Below are 16,898 nucleotides of genomic sequence, written 5' to 3'. Positions count from 1 at the left end.
ACCAATGGCATTTTTCACAGAACTAGAACAAAAATTTCACAATTTGTTTGGAAACACAAAAGACCCTGAATAACCAAAGCAATTTTGAGAAAGAAAAACGGAGCAGGAGGAATCAGGCTCCCTGACTTCAGACTATACTATAAAGCTACAGTAATCAAGACAGTATGTTGATTTTGTGCCAGTAGGCACAAAACAGAAATATAGATCAATGGACCAGGATATAAAGCCCAGAGATAAACCCACGCACATGTGGTCACCTTATCTTTGATAAAGGAGGCAAGAATATACAATGGAGAAAAGACAGCCTCTTCAATAAGTGGTGCTGGAAAAACTGGACAGCTACATGTAAAAGAATGAAATTAGAACACTCCCTAACACCATACACAAGAATAAACTCAAAATGGATTAAAGACCTAAATGTAAGGCCAGACACTATAAACCTCGTAGAGGAAAACATAGGCAGAACACTCTATGGCATAAATCACAGCAAGATCCTTTTTGACCCACTTCTGAGAGAAATGGAAATTAAAACAAAAATAACAAATGGAACCTAATGAAACTTAAAAGCTTTTGCACAGCGAAGGAAACCATAAACAAGACGAAAAGATAACCCTCAGAATGGGAGAAAATATTTGCAAATGAAGCAACTGACAAAGGATTAATCTCCAAATATACAAGCAGCTCATGCAGCTCAATATCAAAAAAAACAAACAACCCAATCCCAAAATGGGCAGAAGACCTAAATAGACATTTCTCCAAAGAAGATATACAGATTGCCAACAAACACATAAAAGGATGCTCAACATCACTAATCATTAGAGAAATGCAAATCAAAACTACAATGAGGTATCATCTCACACTAGTCAGAATGGCCTTCATCAAAAAATCTACAAACAATAAATGCTAGTGAGGGTGTGGAGAAAAGGGAAGCCTCTTGCACTGTTGGTGGGAATGTAAATTGATACAGCCACTATGGAGAACAGTATGGAGCTTCCTTAAAAAACTAAAATTAGAACTACCATATGTCTCAGCAATCCCATTACTTGGCATATACCGTGTGAAAACCATAATTCAAAAAGAGTCATGTACCACAATGTTCATTGCAGCTCTATTTACAATAGCCAGGACATGGAAGCAACCTAAGTTTCCATCTACAGATGAATGGATAAATAAGATGTGGCACATATATACAATGGAATATTACTAAGTCATTAAAAGAAACAAAATTGAGTTATTTGTAGTGAGGTGGATGGGCCTAGAGTCTGTCATACAGAGTGAAGTGAAAGAGAAAAACAAATACTGTATGCTAACACATATATATGGATTCTAAAAAAAAAAAGTGGTTCTGACGAACCTAGGGGCAGGACAGGAATAAAAATGCCGAAGTAGAGAATGGTCTTGAGGGCACGGGGAGGGGTTAAGGTAAGCTGGGATGAAGTGAGAGAATAGCATTGACATATATACACTACTAAATGTAAAATAGATAGCTAGTGGGAAGCAGCCACATAGCACAGGGAGATCAGCTCGGTGCTTTGTGACCACCTAGAGAGGTGGGGTAGGGAGCGTGGGAGGGAGACGCAAGAGGGAGGGGATATGGGGATATGTGTATACATATAGCTGATTCACTTTGCTATACAGCAGAAACTAACACAACATTGTAAAGCAATAATACTCCAATAAAGATGTTTAAAAAAATGAAAGACACTGGAGCAGGAATAGCACAAATACCTATTATGTTTGGACTCAAGTAGCAGAAGTGGGAGAACTGGCTGGACTAAAACAAAAGGGAGTGGTAAGGATATGAAGAATGATGGTGCAAACTATGTAATGGCGTTCATGGTCAAAAACATTTATACTACTGCTCTTTATAAAGATAATAGGTCAGAGTCAGCTGAAAGGCTGGGACTCAATAACAAGGGATTAAGTAGAAGAAAAGAGAATTTTAAAATGTTCTTATCGAATAAAGAATGTTAAATTTTAAAAAGAAAAGAAGTGTGGTCCATGAGCCAGCAATATTAGCATCACATGTGAGCTTGTTAGAAACGCAGAATCTCAGGCCCCATCCCAGATTGCTTGAATCAGAATCCTTGTATTAACAGTAACTTTTGGTAACTTACATGCACATTAAAATTGGACAAACTCTAGAATATTGTCAAATCTTGTTGTATGTTAGACTCATCTGAGGAGCTTTTAAAAAATATTGATGCTCAAAGGCTTTTATTTAATTAATCTTGGGTATTTTCCTAGGTCATGGTATTTTTTAAAAGTATCCCAGGTGATTTAGTATCCAGCTAGGATCAAGAGCCATTGATCTATCTTAAGAAACTCCTGCCTCTTTACTTGGGAAACTTGGCAATAAGCCAGGTAGCCCAGATTCTGCCACTGATGTGTCAGCCACTATTTTTGGATGCCACCTTTTCCTTCCTCCACCAACCATCTGAGTATCTTTATTGCCATTTAGACCTAAGATCTGTTTTATCAGGGACAAAGGTTTGGCACCCTAATAGTCGCTAAGCAGTAGAACCTCCTATATTTCACTTTTTAAAGTTTCTTCAGGACTAATAATCTGCCTATGTTCCTATTCCACAGTCAGTTTAAGTGCCTTGATAATCAAGTACGCAGTTACATGCTGAGACTGAAACCATGTTATGAACACCATCCCTCTTGATTTGGACCTTGATACTCAGCATAGTGTGAATATATGGGATTACTATGCTGAAGCCTTCGAAGAAAATTTCTGACTACTTAAGAAATACTTATTGTACTTGGAAAGATTTCAAAGAAAATCTTTGCAAGTCATTCCTACAGGTGCTTTAAAATTATAAAGAATTCAACTTCAAAGAGGTATGAGATAGAGGAGAATGTAAGGAAGTATCAGGTTCCTCTGCTGGGATCCTGGAGCTTTTATATTGTAAATTGGAGTATGGGATTATGAAGAAACGGAATAATTTGGACCTATATTTCTGGAGCAAGGATCAATTTAACAAAAAGATTTTAGCGTAAATGTTTGAATTTTGGCACTCAAAAATGTTGTCATTCCAATATATGAGAAACATCCACAGAATCCCACTTTATAATATGACCCAATCATGTAAGGCAGTGTTATTAGGAACCTGGTTGTATCAGTGCTGCATCCAGGGAAAACTGAACAGGCCTTACTGTAGCCAAAGAGATTATGCTCATGTCACAGGCTTAGCAATGGCTGGGTCTAGTCCACCAGATCCCATGGTTGGAATGTGATTTCTAGGTTAGCTGCCATGGCTCACGGGCCCAGCCACTCCGCGCATGCGGGACCCTCCCGGACCCGGGCACGAACCCGCGTCCCCCGCATCGGCAGGCGGACTCTAAACCACTGCGCCACCAGGGAAGCCCAGACCCAACTTTTTGACTGTGTCGTTATGGTGGTGGTGATACTTTGATTATACAAAACTTTTGATGCCTGCAAATAAGTTCAATCTACTTTTGTTACTGCACTTAACAAAATTGTTTGTATAAGATTGTGATGATTAATTTTTCTTCCTACTGTAATCAATTCCCTGACAACAGAATACTGCTAAAACTTTGCAACTTGTTATTTTTAATATTGTCTTTCATTCACCTTATATAATGTTAAATTATATTTTCAACCAGGAACATGGTTGAGTTGTTTAAAAGTAAGTTTGAAGCATTAGATTGAAGTCAGTGAAAATATAAAAGATAATGAGAGAAATTCAGAACACTTTAATGTTAATTTGCTCCTCAGCCTCCCAACAAAGAATGTAACAGGAGAGATGACAACAGTATATAAATTATAATTAATCTATAAGCACTAGAAATAAATCTTAAAGACATCTACTTTACTAAATGCTTATTTAAAATATGGTACTCAAAGGTACTGTATAAATTAGCACAACCCTTGAATTAGACCTGGGATTTTTCCATTCTTAGATGATAAATTGTGTACACATTTTAGGAAGAATGAAGCAAATACAGAAAACATAACTTCAAATCTGTTTATTGATGGCGATAGCTTCCTGTTCCTATTTAACTCCCAATTGGCTGATATATAAGAATATCAATGAGTTTTTTAAAAAATTATTTTATGTAAAGTATAACACAAGTATTTGTGAATGTTAAAACATAAACGTACAGCTCAATGATTTATGACAAAGAAACATCTGTGTAAATATTGTCTTGGCTAGCACTCCAGAAACCCCCTTTGTCCTCCCTCCCAGTCACTACTCTCTCCCTTCTCCCCAAAAGGATCTCTAGTGTGTCTTCTTACATTGGATGTTTCCCTGTTTTTGAACTTTTTATAAACAAATTCATACAGGAGGTATTTGTGTCTCTGTTGTTCAACATTGTGTTGTTAGTGGGATTCACCAATGTTTTTAGCTGTAGCTTTGGTTTATTCATTTTCATTATTGTACAGTGCTCATTTGTTTGCATATACCATGCATTCTACTATTAATGAAAATTTAGGTTATTTAATTTTTGGAGATACTATGAAGAACAGTGCTGTGAACATTTTTGTATATGTCTCTTGGTGCACATATGCATTTCTCATACCTAGGAATGAAATTATTTGTTGCTGAGTCATAAGATATGTGTATTTCAACTTTAGTAGGTAATGCCAAACAGTTTCCAAAATAGGGTATGTATTAACACTTTCACCAGCAAAGTGTGAGAGCATATGTTGTTTTACATTCTAACTACCACTTGACAATTTCATTCTGTTAACATTAACCATCTAATGAAGGGCATAATCGTATGTCATTATCTTAATTTGCATTTCTTGATTACCAGTGAGGTTGTGTAACTTTGCATGCGCTTTTTTGGCCATTTGGATAGCCTCTTCTATGAAGTGCCTATTCAGGTCTTATGCTTGGTTTTTTTTTCTTTTTTAATTGGATCATTTATTCTTTTTGATTTGTAGAAGTTCTTTATATATTATGGACATATCTTTTGTTGGTTTTTCATGTTTCAATTATCTCACATTTGTGGCTTATTTTTTTTTTTTTTTTTTTTGCTGTACGCGGGCCTCTCACTGTTATGGGCCTTGGACGTGCAGGCTCAGCAGCCATGGCTCGTGGGTAGCCGCTCCGCGGCATGTGGGATCTTCCCGGACCGGGGCACGAACCCGTGTCCCCTGCATCGGCAGGTGGACTCCCAACCACTGCGCCACCAGGGAAGCCCTGTGGCTTATCTTTTCACTCTTTTAATGGTGTCTTTTGATGTATCTACAAATTCCAGAAAAGGATACTAAGAGGCTGAGACCCTTATTCCCTAGTGCAGCTTTCTCCATGCTGTAATTTATTTCCATTATATATTTTACTAAATACAGAAACAGAACCTTATCTTAATCTATCATAGTCTTAGCTACAGTTTGTATTACAATGATCTATGTTTTCAGTGGCTATCTTAAAAATAAGTAAAATACCTATCAAAATAGGAGAAATATTTATGCTTAGAAAAATTCTTTCTGATTGTGATATTACTATAATTTACATGATTTATGTCATACAATTTTAAGTTGCATAGATGTTTAAAAAGTCATTGAGTAACACATTTTGAATATTTGCTATATTGAAACATAATCTGAGCCTCTCTTTAAGACATTAAAAGTATGTTGATGGGATGATCATAAAAAGACTTTTGTGAGCATAACCTAATACCTATAAAATCATTTCTACTCTAAAGAATGAAAAGCCAGATACATGGAGTCATATGTTGTTTAAAACCCAAATACAATACCTCTTGTCCATGAATAGATTATCCTACGTTAACAAATTATTATTTCCTATGCTGTTATCATTGTGTCTTCGAGAAGTCTTTTAAACATATGATGCCCTACCTCAGACTTTCAAATCCTCTTTATTTGTAACTATGAGGGTCTTATTTCCTTATGTTTATTTAATGACTATGTTGTGATTAGTGATCCTCATGCTTTATTAGGGGAAATACTAATAAGTCTTAAATGCAAGCTTCCTGCACATAGTACTTGAGTTTGGGGAGTTGGATGCATGGGAAGTGTTATAGATACCCAGATTACTGATGCAGAGTAAACTGAAATAAGTCATTGAAAACAGTGATGAGAGAAATTGTTTCAAAAGAATGAGAAACACGGGCTTCCCTGGTGGTGCAGTGTTGCAAAAAAAAAAAAAAAAAAAGAATGAGAAACAATACCAGTGTTGAGGCATGGCTACTCTGGGATTTGGTTTCTGAGAAGTGAGTGAGTAGTTAGAATAGGCTGTCATGAAACACAAAACTTCTATGTCTGGTCACACTGGGTAGGTCTAATAGAAAAATTTAATTGATTTCTTAGTGTAACTCTAAAATTACAACTTATACTCTTTTTTATGGCTGTTTGAAGCACTGACTTTTTTTTTTTTTTAATTTTTTTTTTTTTTTTTTTTGGTCCAGAAGAACCAACCACAGAGGTAACAGGCTGTCAAGAAGCATTTCATTTGACTCTGATGTGATTGGATTTAGTATATATTACTATAACCCAGATAGTATACTTTTAGGAAAAATATAATACTAGCTTCTTATTTCAGATAAATTAAATCATAAATGTATATCCTGCACTGTGATTTCCTTAAGTATATTTGATATTTATGGAAATCCATCAGTCTCATTTCAAAATCAACATTCATGTTACATCTAGGAAATTGGCATATTCTTTTGAAGAGGTTGTTAAGCAGGAGACTTGGCTATTGACTCAATTCTTATTCGTTTTGCTATAAAATTTAGTTTGACAAATTTCTTAAAATATTTGGCAATAAACCATATCTCATATATTAACATTCTAAAAAGGAAATGCTTTACTAATGCCTGCAGCAAATATGCTATATAAAAGTAATTTCTTTTTCCTTTCTTATAATTTCTTGAATATATGTAATCATATATAAGATATAGTGCTGCACATTGGTGGGAACAATTAAACAATTTAAAAACTGGGATGCCCTGTATTTTAAGACTTTATTTTTTGGCCCAGAGATAAACCCACGCACATGTGGCCACCTTATCTTTGATAAAGGAGGCAAGAATATACAGTGGAGAAAAGACAACCTCTTCAGTAAGTGGTGCTGGGAAAACTGGACAGCTACACGTAAAATAATGAAATTAGAACACTCCCTAACACCATACACAAGAATAAACTCAAAATGGATTAAAGACCTAAATGTAAGGCCAGACACTATAAACCTTGTAGGGGAAAACATAGGCAGAACATTCTATAACATAAATCACAGCAAGAGCCTTTTCCACCCACCTCTTAGAGAAATGGAAATAAAACCAAAAATAAACAAATGGGACCTAATGAAACTTTAAAGCTTTTACACAGCAAAAGAAATCATAAACAAGACGAAAAGACAGCCCTCAGAATGGGAGAAAATATTTGCAAATGAAGCAACTGACAAAAGGATTAATCTCCAAAATATACAAGCAGTTTATGCAGCTCAATATCTAAAAAACAAACAACCCAATCCCAAAATGGGCAGAAGACCTAAACAGACATTTCTCCAAAGAAGATATACAGATTGCCAACAAACGCATGAAAGGATGCTCAACATCACTAATCATCAGAGAAATGCAAATCAAAACTGCAATGAGGTATCATCTCACACTAGTCAGAATGGCCATCATCAAAAAATCTGCAAACAAGAAATGCTGGTGTTTGAGGGAACCCTCTTTCACCGTTGGTAGGAATGCAAATTGATACAGCCACTATGGAGAACCGTATGGATGTTCCTTAAAAAACTAAAAATAGAACTACCATATGACCCAGCAATGCTACTACTGGGCATATACCCTGAGAAACCATAATTCAAAAAGAGTCATGTACCACAGTGTTCATTGCAACTCTGTTTACAATAGGCAGGCCACTGAAGCAACCTAAGTGTCCATTGACAGATGAATGGATAAAGAAGATGTGGAACATATATACAATGGAATATCACTCAGCCATAAAAAGAAATCAAATTGAGTTATTTGTAGTGAGGTGGATGGACCTAGAGACTGTCATACAGAGTGAAGTAAGTCAGAAGGAGAAAAACAAATACTGTATGCTAACACATATATATGGAATCTAAGAAAAATGGTTCTGAAGAACCTAGGGGCAGGACAGGAATAAAGATGCAGACGTAGAGAATGGACTTGAGGACACAGGGAGGTAGAAGGGTAAGCTGGGACAAAGTGAGAGGGTGGCATGGACATACATACACTACCAAATGTAAAATAGATAGCTAGTGGGAAGCAGCCTCATAGCACAGGGAGATCAGCTCGGTGCTTTGTGACCACCTAGAGGGGTAGGATAGGGAGGATGGGAGAGAGACGCAAGAGGAAGGGGATATGGGGATATATGTATACGTATAGCTGATTCACTTCGTTATACAGCAGAAACTAACACACCATTGTAAAGCAATTATACTCCAATAAAGATGTTTAAAAAAAAAGCCTTTATTTTTTAGAGCAGTTTTAGGTTTACATGAAAATCGACAGGAAGGTACAGAGGTTTCCCATATACTCCTTGGCTCCACACAGGGATAGCCACCCCCATTATTAACATCACTCAGAATGGTACATTCTTTTATCAAGGATGAACTTACATGGGCACATCATAATCATGCACAAAACCATAGTTTACCTTAGGGCTCACTCTTGGTGTTGTATGTTCTATGGGTTTGGACAAATGTATAATGACATATATCTGTCATTATAATATCATACACAGTATTTAAAATCCTTTGTTCTCAGCCTATTCATTCCACTACCACCCCCAGCAACTACTGATGTTTTTACTCTTTCCATAGTTCTCCAGAATTTCATATAGTTGAAATCATACAGTATGTAGCCTTTTTAGATCAGCTCCCTTCACTTACTAATACACATTTAAGATTTCTCCATGTCTTTTCATGGCTTACTGTCTCATTTCTTTTTAGCATTGAATAATATTTTATTGTCTGTGTGAATCATAATAGATTTATCCATTCACCTACTGAAGAACATCTTGGCTTCTTCCAAGTTTTGGCAACTATGAACAAAGCTGCTATAAACATCTGTGTGCAGGGTCTTTTGGTGGGCATAAGTTTCAACTCCTTTTGGTAAATACCAAGGAGTGCAATGCTCTACCATACAGTAAAAGTATGTTTAGTTTTGTAAGAGACTGCTAAGCTGTCTTCCAAAGGAGTTATACCATTTTGCATTCCCAACAGCAGTGAAAGAGTGTTCCTGTTGTTTCACATCCTTGCCAGCATTTGGTGTGGTTAGTGTTCTGGATTTGGGGCATTTTAATAGGTGCATAATGGTATCTCATTGTTTTAATCTGCATTTCCCTGGTAATATATGATGTGGAGCATCTTTTCATATGCTTATTTGTCATCTGTATATCTTCTTTGGTGAGTTGCCTGTTAAAATCTTTGGCCCATTTTTTGATCAGGTTGTTAGTTTTGAGTTTGAAGGACTCATTTATGAATATGAAAGAACTATGATCATTTCTAGGATTCTTATAACTTTTATATTGACTGAACACTACTTGTGGGATTTAATTATAAAGTAACTCTATTCTGGCTTGTACCATCCCTTTGTAGTTACTCAGTGGATCTAATTGTTATTCTGCTCCTGAATGAAAACTCTGATGGGTTCTCCAGCCTTTCTAGTCACTCGTAGGTAACTTGAAGTCCTCTAATAAGTAATTAAAATATTTAGTCTCATATAATAGTGAAAACTTTGAACTTGCTTTAACTGTAAGGCCTTTTGCCTCCCTCTCTTGCCCAGGTGTGCTCCGGTTGAGAACAGAGAATGTAGTTGCTTTTTTCCCCTCCTACCTTGAACTTCTACTTCTTCCAGATGCTCCATCATCTTTCTAACTCTAGTTTCTGATCCATTCAGATCTGGAGCATAGGAAATGAAAAGAACTAAGTGGAATGGGGCAGGAAAGCTGTTACTTAGCTGGTAGTCTTACAAGCTGATGTCATACTCTCTAGGCTTAGCAAGAATTTAAATTGACTCATTTTCTTTTACCTGCGCTCTTTTCTGCCTTATTACTTATTTTTCCTTATCCCCCAGATATTCGGCTATAGTGATAGATTCCCCCTGCTAAAGTCTTGTAATTGCTCCATGGCAGCCTCTTGGACAGCATCTAAGATGACCCCACATTCCACATTCTCTCTATCTTGCATATTCTCTCTGTCTCTCTGTCTCTCTGCTTCTCTCCGACGCTCTCTGTCTCATAGGTGCAGCTCATATATGATTCACAGAAAACATGCACACACTCATTGCCCTGGTGAATTCTGGAGTGCATGTTATTCACAGCAGCAATCTCAGCCATCAGCAGCTAGGCAGACTTTGTTTCTCAGGGAGGAATCATACCCCAGTCCACTGCGGGGAGACATGTTCAATTCATGATGCCCTAGAGCACTACTCAGTTGTCTTGAGGGAGAGGCAGGCAGCCTTTTGTAAGGAATTAAGGAAACTTGGGACTCACATTACAGCTTTCTTTGAAGAAATTCTTTCCAGAATGTGTCTGCTATTTTCAACTTATGATCTTATTACAGCCTTAGCATGGGTAAAGAGTTAGAGTTAAATAACTAGATTTTTAGGAACATAGTTTGTAAGTTCTGCATGTAGTCTCACGTCCCCTTTGGAGAGAAATACCTGTTGGTTCTTGATGCTTCAGCTGAAATGTTCCTTTTATCAATCCATAACAAAATGAACTAATTAGCATTAATAACAAATATATTATTTCAATTATAAAATGAATTAAAATATAGGAATCCAAACAAATAGATTACATAGGACATTCAAATAATATGAGCAAAATTTTAAAGTTCAAATGAAGATGGAAAATAATACTGAGCTGCAAAGAGACTGGAGACATGAATTTGGAACAGAACCATTAAACTTGTCATCATTTCATGATTTCAGAAGATAATCTAAATATTGATTTATCTGAAATATAACAAGGATAAAGAAGAAAAGCACCTATAATTCAGAAATGCAAAATGGTAAACATCTAGTGAATCTGCTTTCTTGATCTAAATGTCATTGTGTATGAAGCCTGTGGTTTTCATGACAGTAAGATCATATATGTAAAAGGGAATTTTCCAATTCACTTCTGTCATTATACTTGTTCTGTTGTTATAAGAAGTATATTTCTCAACATATTTTTGACCATTCTCCGGAAAGGGCCTGAAAAATAGAGAACTTTTGGACAGGGTCTACAGAAAGGAGAGTATTTTCACTGATTATTAGGAAAAATGTATTTAAGACCCTGGTTAATTAATATGTGAGTAATTAAAGCAGTACGAGTAACATAGCTAACAATGAAAAGATGAAAGTTTGCAAAGGAACTTGCTTATTTCCAGTTATGATTCTATTAGTGGCTTTCCTCAGATAACTTTGTAAGTTTGATTTTAACTAACCATTTGTTGAAAATATGGTCTGTATTCCAAAAGAAATATTGATAATTTGTTTTTTTTCTGATTGTAAAAGTAATATATGGTCTTTGACATTCCAGTGCTATTGAACATTAAGCTGTCCAAACCCTGTTACACCTAGTTCTCCTCATTGATTCTACAGCATCTGACATTATTGACTTCTTAATCTTCTTGAAATCCTTTTCTACCTTGACCACTGTTGTACTACTCTCTCATCAGATGTAACCTTTATAAGGGCAGAGGGTTTTTTTCTGTTTATATCTGTCTAATTCACCTGACCACTGGAAGGTGCTCATTATATATTTGTTTAATGTATAAATTCTTTTACATATCTACCTAATCCTCTTTTGATTTTTTTTTTTTTTTGCGGTACGCGGGCCTCTCACTGTTGTGGCCTCTCCCGTTGCGGAGCACAGGCTCCGGACGCGCAGGCTCAGCGGCCATGGCTCACGGGCCCAGCCGCTCCGCGGCACGTGGGATCTTCCAGGACCGGGGCACGAACCCGTGTCCCCTGCATCGGCAGGTGGACTCTCAACTACTGCGCCACCAGGGAAGCCCCTCTTCTGATTTTTTTTAACTCTTCCTCATCCTAAATCTTAAACCTTATTATTCCCCGGATGCTGAGTCTTCTCTCTCTATTCTTTCATTTTTGAGTCCTCATCCATTGTAATCAAATGACTTCTCTAGTTAAATGCAACCCATGTCTTTACCTCTGACCCTGTCGTCTTTTCCAGAATCAGATATCCACCTTTCCTGTGACCATCTTTATATGTTTGAACCATAATCACCTGAAACTCAGCATATCTAAAAGATGCCTCTTGTGCTCTCAGCCTACAATACTGGCTCCTCATTCTGACAAGCCTTTTTTCCCCCGAGTTTTATTGAAAAATAATTGACATACCTCACTGTATAAGTTTAAGGTGTATGGCATGATGGTTTGCTTTACATATGTTGTGAAATGACTGCCATGATAGGTTTAGTTAACATTCATCATCTCATATAGATACAATAAAAAGAAAAGAAAAAAATGTCTCCTTGAGATGAGTACTCTTAGGATCTACTCACAACTTTCCTATATATCATACAGCAGTGTTAACTATAGTCATTATGTTGTACATTACAGCCCTAGTACTTACTTATCTTATAACTGGAAGTTTATACCTTTTGACCATTTTCCTCCAGTTCCCCGCCCCCCTCCCCCGCCAAAGCTGGTAAGCACAAATCTGATCCCTTTTTCCATGAGTTTGGTGTTTTTGTTTTGTTTCATCTTGTCTTTTTTTTTAGATTCCACATGTAAGTGAGGTCATATAGTATTTACCTTTCGCTGTCTTATTTCACTTAGTGCCTTCAAGGCTTACCCATGTTACAACCCTCTTTTAATTAACGGCACTGTTATTTTCTCATTCTCCGCGCTTTAATTCTAAACCTCTCTATTTGACAGGCCTATATTTTCATTGTAACCATCCCCACTACCACTAGCATCAGCATCAGTCATCATTAATAATATTTATATAATGCTTTATAATTTGAAAAGTATTTTTGCGTGCATAATTTCTTCTTTAGGGACTAGATCCTATCTCCTTCTAAGAGACTAATTCTGACAGCTGGAAAAATTTTCTATTTAAAGTATTTAGTTTGTTATTGAGCAGTAAATTTTAAATGACAATTGAGGTAAGTATAGCAAGGAGAAGTATAATGTGCTATGAGTTGAGATAACAGGTGTCTGACTTAATTATTGCATATGAGTGCGCTTATATGTGTGTTTGTGTTTCATGAGGCTGATTAGGTAGGCTTGCTGAAGCATATTACAGTGAAGTAGGTGCTGAAAGATATATGGGAGATCTAGAGGAAACAGTATGTGCGATGGTCCTGAAGTGGGAAGGAGCATGGTATTTTTAAAAATCTGAAAGAAGGCTAAGGTACTCAGAATGGAATTGCAAGGGTAAGAGTGGCAGAAGGTAAGGCTAATAACATAGGCAGAGGCTAGGGCCCCATCACAAACATATACTGAACAGAAAGTATGACACTATATTATGTTTTATGTAATATGTGTATTTTCCACTTTTGACTTCTGAAATCCTCAGTCGTGACTTAATTATAGCCTAACCCTTTAAGTTACTGATTAATTGGTTTATTTTCACAAAGTATTTAATATTATAGATTTCAGTAATCACTGTTGCTTGTTACTGATTTACTCATTCTTTTGTGTTTTAAAAAATGTTTGAAAGTACCAGATGTTTTATTGGAATAACATTGAATTTATAAGATGGTTTTCCACCATTGGGCTTTCCCATTAATATAAACTTACTCATTTATTTAGGTCTACTTTTACATCATTCAATAAAGTTTTATAATTTTCATCACAAATGTATTCATTGAATAACACATTTACCAGGTAACCCAGCAATCCTACTCCTAGGTATTTGCCCTAGAGAATAAAAACTTAGGTTCACACAAAAACCTGTACAAGAATACTTATGGCACTTCTATTCATAATTGAAAAAATTGTAAACTAAATACCCTTCAGTAAATGAATGGATAAGAAAACTATGGTACATTCCTGCAATGGACTATTACTCAGCAATAAAAAGAAGGAATTACTGATACATTCAGTGACACAGATAAATCTCAAAATCTCAAAGGCATTATGATAAGTGAATAACAACAGTCTCAAAAAACTATACATTGTATGTTTCCATTTATATGGCATTGTGGAAAAGGCAAAACTATAGCAGTAGGGACCAGATTAGTGGTTGCCAGGGGTTAGGAGAGGGATAAGGTTGTGACCACAAAGAAGCATCACAAGGGAGTTCTTTGGTGAATTATATTCAGCACAGTTTTAGTATAAGTGAATTTTATCATAGTCTACTCTTATGAATATTACCATAAAATGTAGCATATGTGATGAAAGAAAATGTGTGTGTGTATAAGAGAGATGTAGAAATAGTTTCCATGATGTTATATGTAATCCAAAATAATCATCACATTTGATTTTATCTTTGATAATATAGATACATTACATATTTACATTTTACATATTTATGATCCCACATTATACTAGACTTAATATAATGCCAAATTTAGTCTTAATTTCCCAAGTCTACTCTAGCTGCATGCTGCAGTGTGGGGGGCAGGGGAGATGTGAGTTTGGAGTGGTGTTGAAGGCGGTGACCGGGACATTTCAAGCTCCAAGTCATGATAATGCATGTTCATGTCTCTGATTTCCATAGACACCCCATCACAGCGGGTACAGTTTATTCTTGGAACCGAGGATGACGATGAGGAACACATTCCTCATGACCTTTTTACGGAACTGGATGAGATTTGCTGGCGTGAAGGTGAGGATGCTGAATGGCGAGAAACAGCCAGGTGAGGATTTTTTTGTTGAAGGATGAGGGTATACTAAAGAACTTTCATGCTATTAGAAAGAGAGATATCTAATGCCACAATTTTGCAAACATCCATCAGTGCTACTGCTTTCTGAAATTGCTCATCTGGCCTGGGCATATCCTATAATGGGATATGGGTCAGGATGAAACCCGAAGGCTGTAATTATAGTAAACAGTGATGCAGAGCCAGCAGCAGACGCAGTCTTAAACAGTAGCATAATTTGCGTGTCATCAGGAAAACAGTAGATATCTAACAGTAATTTATTTCTGTCTTTTCAACTGCTAGGTTGTGCCCCAACTGATGATATTATACGGGACTTTTTAAAAGAAAGGGCAAACATTATAAGAGACTTTAGTTGGAGTCCTGAATTTATTTACTATTTGTTGAGGGTAAAAATATTTTGTAATGTGTTTCTAGGATATATATACATTTAAACATAGTGGTTTTTAAAAATAATTTTTAAGAAATTACTTTTTCTGTCATTTGTAATTAATATTTCCATATTGCCATGTAATTGATGAATTGCTGTCATCCTTTCTTACTTATTTACTCATTTATTTAACAAACATTTATGGTCTATTGTGTGCCAGGTGCAATGGATATAGAACAACAACAACAAAAGTCTTAGGGAGTTCCCTGGCAGTCCAGTGGTTAGGACTGTGCTTTCACTGTCGAGAGCCCGAGTTCAATCCCTGGTTGAGGAACTAAGATCCCACAAGCCACACCAAAAACAAGAAAAAAAGAAAAAAACACCTTAGATCTTGCTTTTAACAACCTCACCTCTAATGCGGGATTTAGATAAGTAAACAAAGTTGTAAGTACTGTATAATGAATGCTGTGATACAGGTGTGCACTAGGAACTGTGGGCACGCCTAGGGTTGTCTTTTACCTGCTGCTTCCGAAATTTTAATGTGAATACATATCACCAGGGATCTTGTTGAAATGTAGATTCAGTAGACCTTAGGAATAGAGTCTCAGGTCTAGCATTTAATCATTGCCATAACTCTAGCCAGAGGTAGTGTGGAATTAAATGTTCAATCATGATAATATTATAACTAATACTGGCTTGGTTAATTCTTGTTTGATATAATTTAAGTGGTCTTTGTAGCTCTCTTTTATTTAAAATATACTAAAAGTAAATAGAAGAAGATAAAAATGGCTTTCACCTAGTTCATCTCTGTTAACATTAAAAAAATTAACTGCTGATATTTAAAATTCAAAAATCATAGAAAGGTAAAAAAGCAAGAACATTGCTCTACTCTTGTTCATAGTACTTCTCAAAGGTAATCACTATTAATTGCTTCTTGTACATCTTTTCATAAAAATTTTAATGCCTAGATCTGCATGTAAATGTATGCCCTTTTTATATTTACATAAGAGGTATTATATACTGCGTTCATGCCTTGCTTTTTTCATTTAATATATTTGGATCATTTTCCATATTATCAATACAGATTACTCAATCTTTTTAATCTCTTTAATGACTGCATCACATTTAGTTATGGATGAACTTTCATTTATTTAGCCAGTCTTGATAGGGATTTAGATTGCTTTGTGGGTTTTTTTTTGCTGTAAACATTGCTGCAATAATCATTTACACATATATTTTGGGATTATTTTGTAGGTATTCATGTAGGGTGAATTTTTAGCGGTGGAATTTATGTGTCAAAGAGAGCAAACTTTTTTTTACTTTTATAGATATTGCAAAATTGCCTTCATAAAATGTTTTGGTAATTTATACTTCCCTCAACAATGTATGAGAATGCTTATTTCCCCCAAACCTTTGCCACACAAAATCATCAAACTTGTAAAAATTTTGGCTAATTTTGTAGATGCAAAATAAATCTCAGTGCTTTAATTTGTATTTCTCTAATTATTAGTGAGATTGAACATTTTTTCATATGTTTTTATTTTTTTCCTGAGAACTAACTGTTCACTGCCTTTACCTGTTTTATTTCAAGTCATTCATTTTTTTACTTGTGTTTTTTAATGCCTTAAACTGGTGGTATGTTTTTCTGTGTGAATTACCTTTTTTAATGAAAAAACTACATAAATTAAATTCTTTCTGATGCTATTATAATATTTTAAATA

General features: G+C 35.7%; 1 protein-coding gene across 2 annotated transcripts in view; it reads left to right on the top strand.

Moving 5' to 3' along the window:
• SLC4A10 (solute carrier family 4 member 10) overlaps positions 1–16,898 on the top strand; it is a 216,334-nt gene that overhangs the window by 62,058 nt on the left and 137,378 nt on the right. For both annotated transcript variants that reach the window (XM_024735940.1, XM_024735939.1), the window contains exon 4: positions 14,648–14,786. In XM_024735940.1, coding sequence (XP_024591708.1) covers positions 14,648–14,786 — 139 coding nt within the window. The remainder of the gene's footprint in view (positions 1–14,647; positions 14,787–16,898) is intronic.

The sequence above is a fragment of the Neophocaena asiaeorientalis genome, unplaced genomic scaffold (genome assembly GCF_003031525.2).
Source record: "Neophocaena asiaeorientalis asiaeorientalis breed wild unplaced genomic scaffold, Neophocaena_asiaeorientalis_V1.1 scaffold72, whole genome shotgun sequence".
Taxonomy (NCBI): domain Eukaryota; kingdom Metazoa; phylum Chordata; class Mammalia; order Artiodactyla; family Phocoenidae; genus Neophocaena; species Neophocaena asiaeorientalis.
This window is presented reverse-complemented; position numbering and strand designations above follow the sequence as displayed.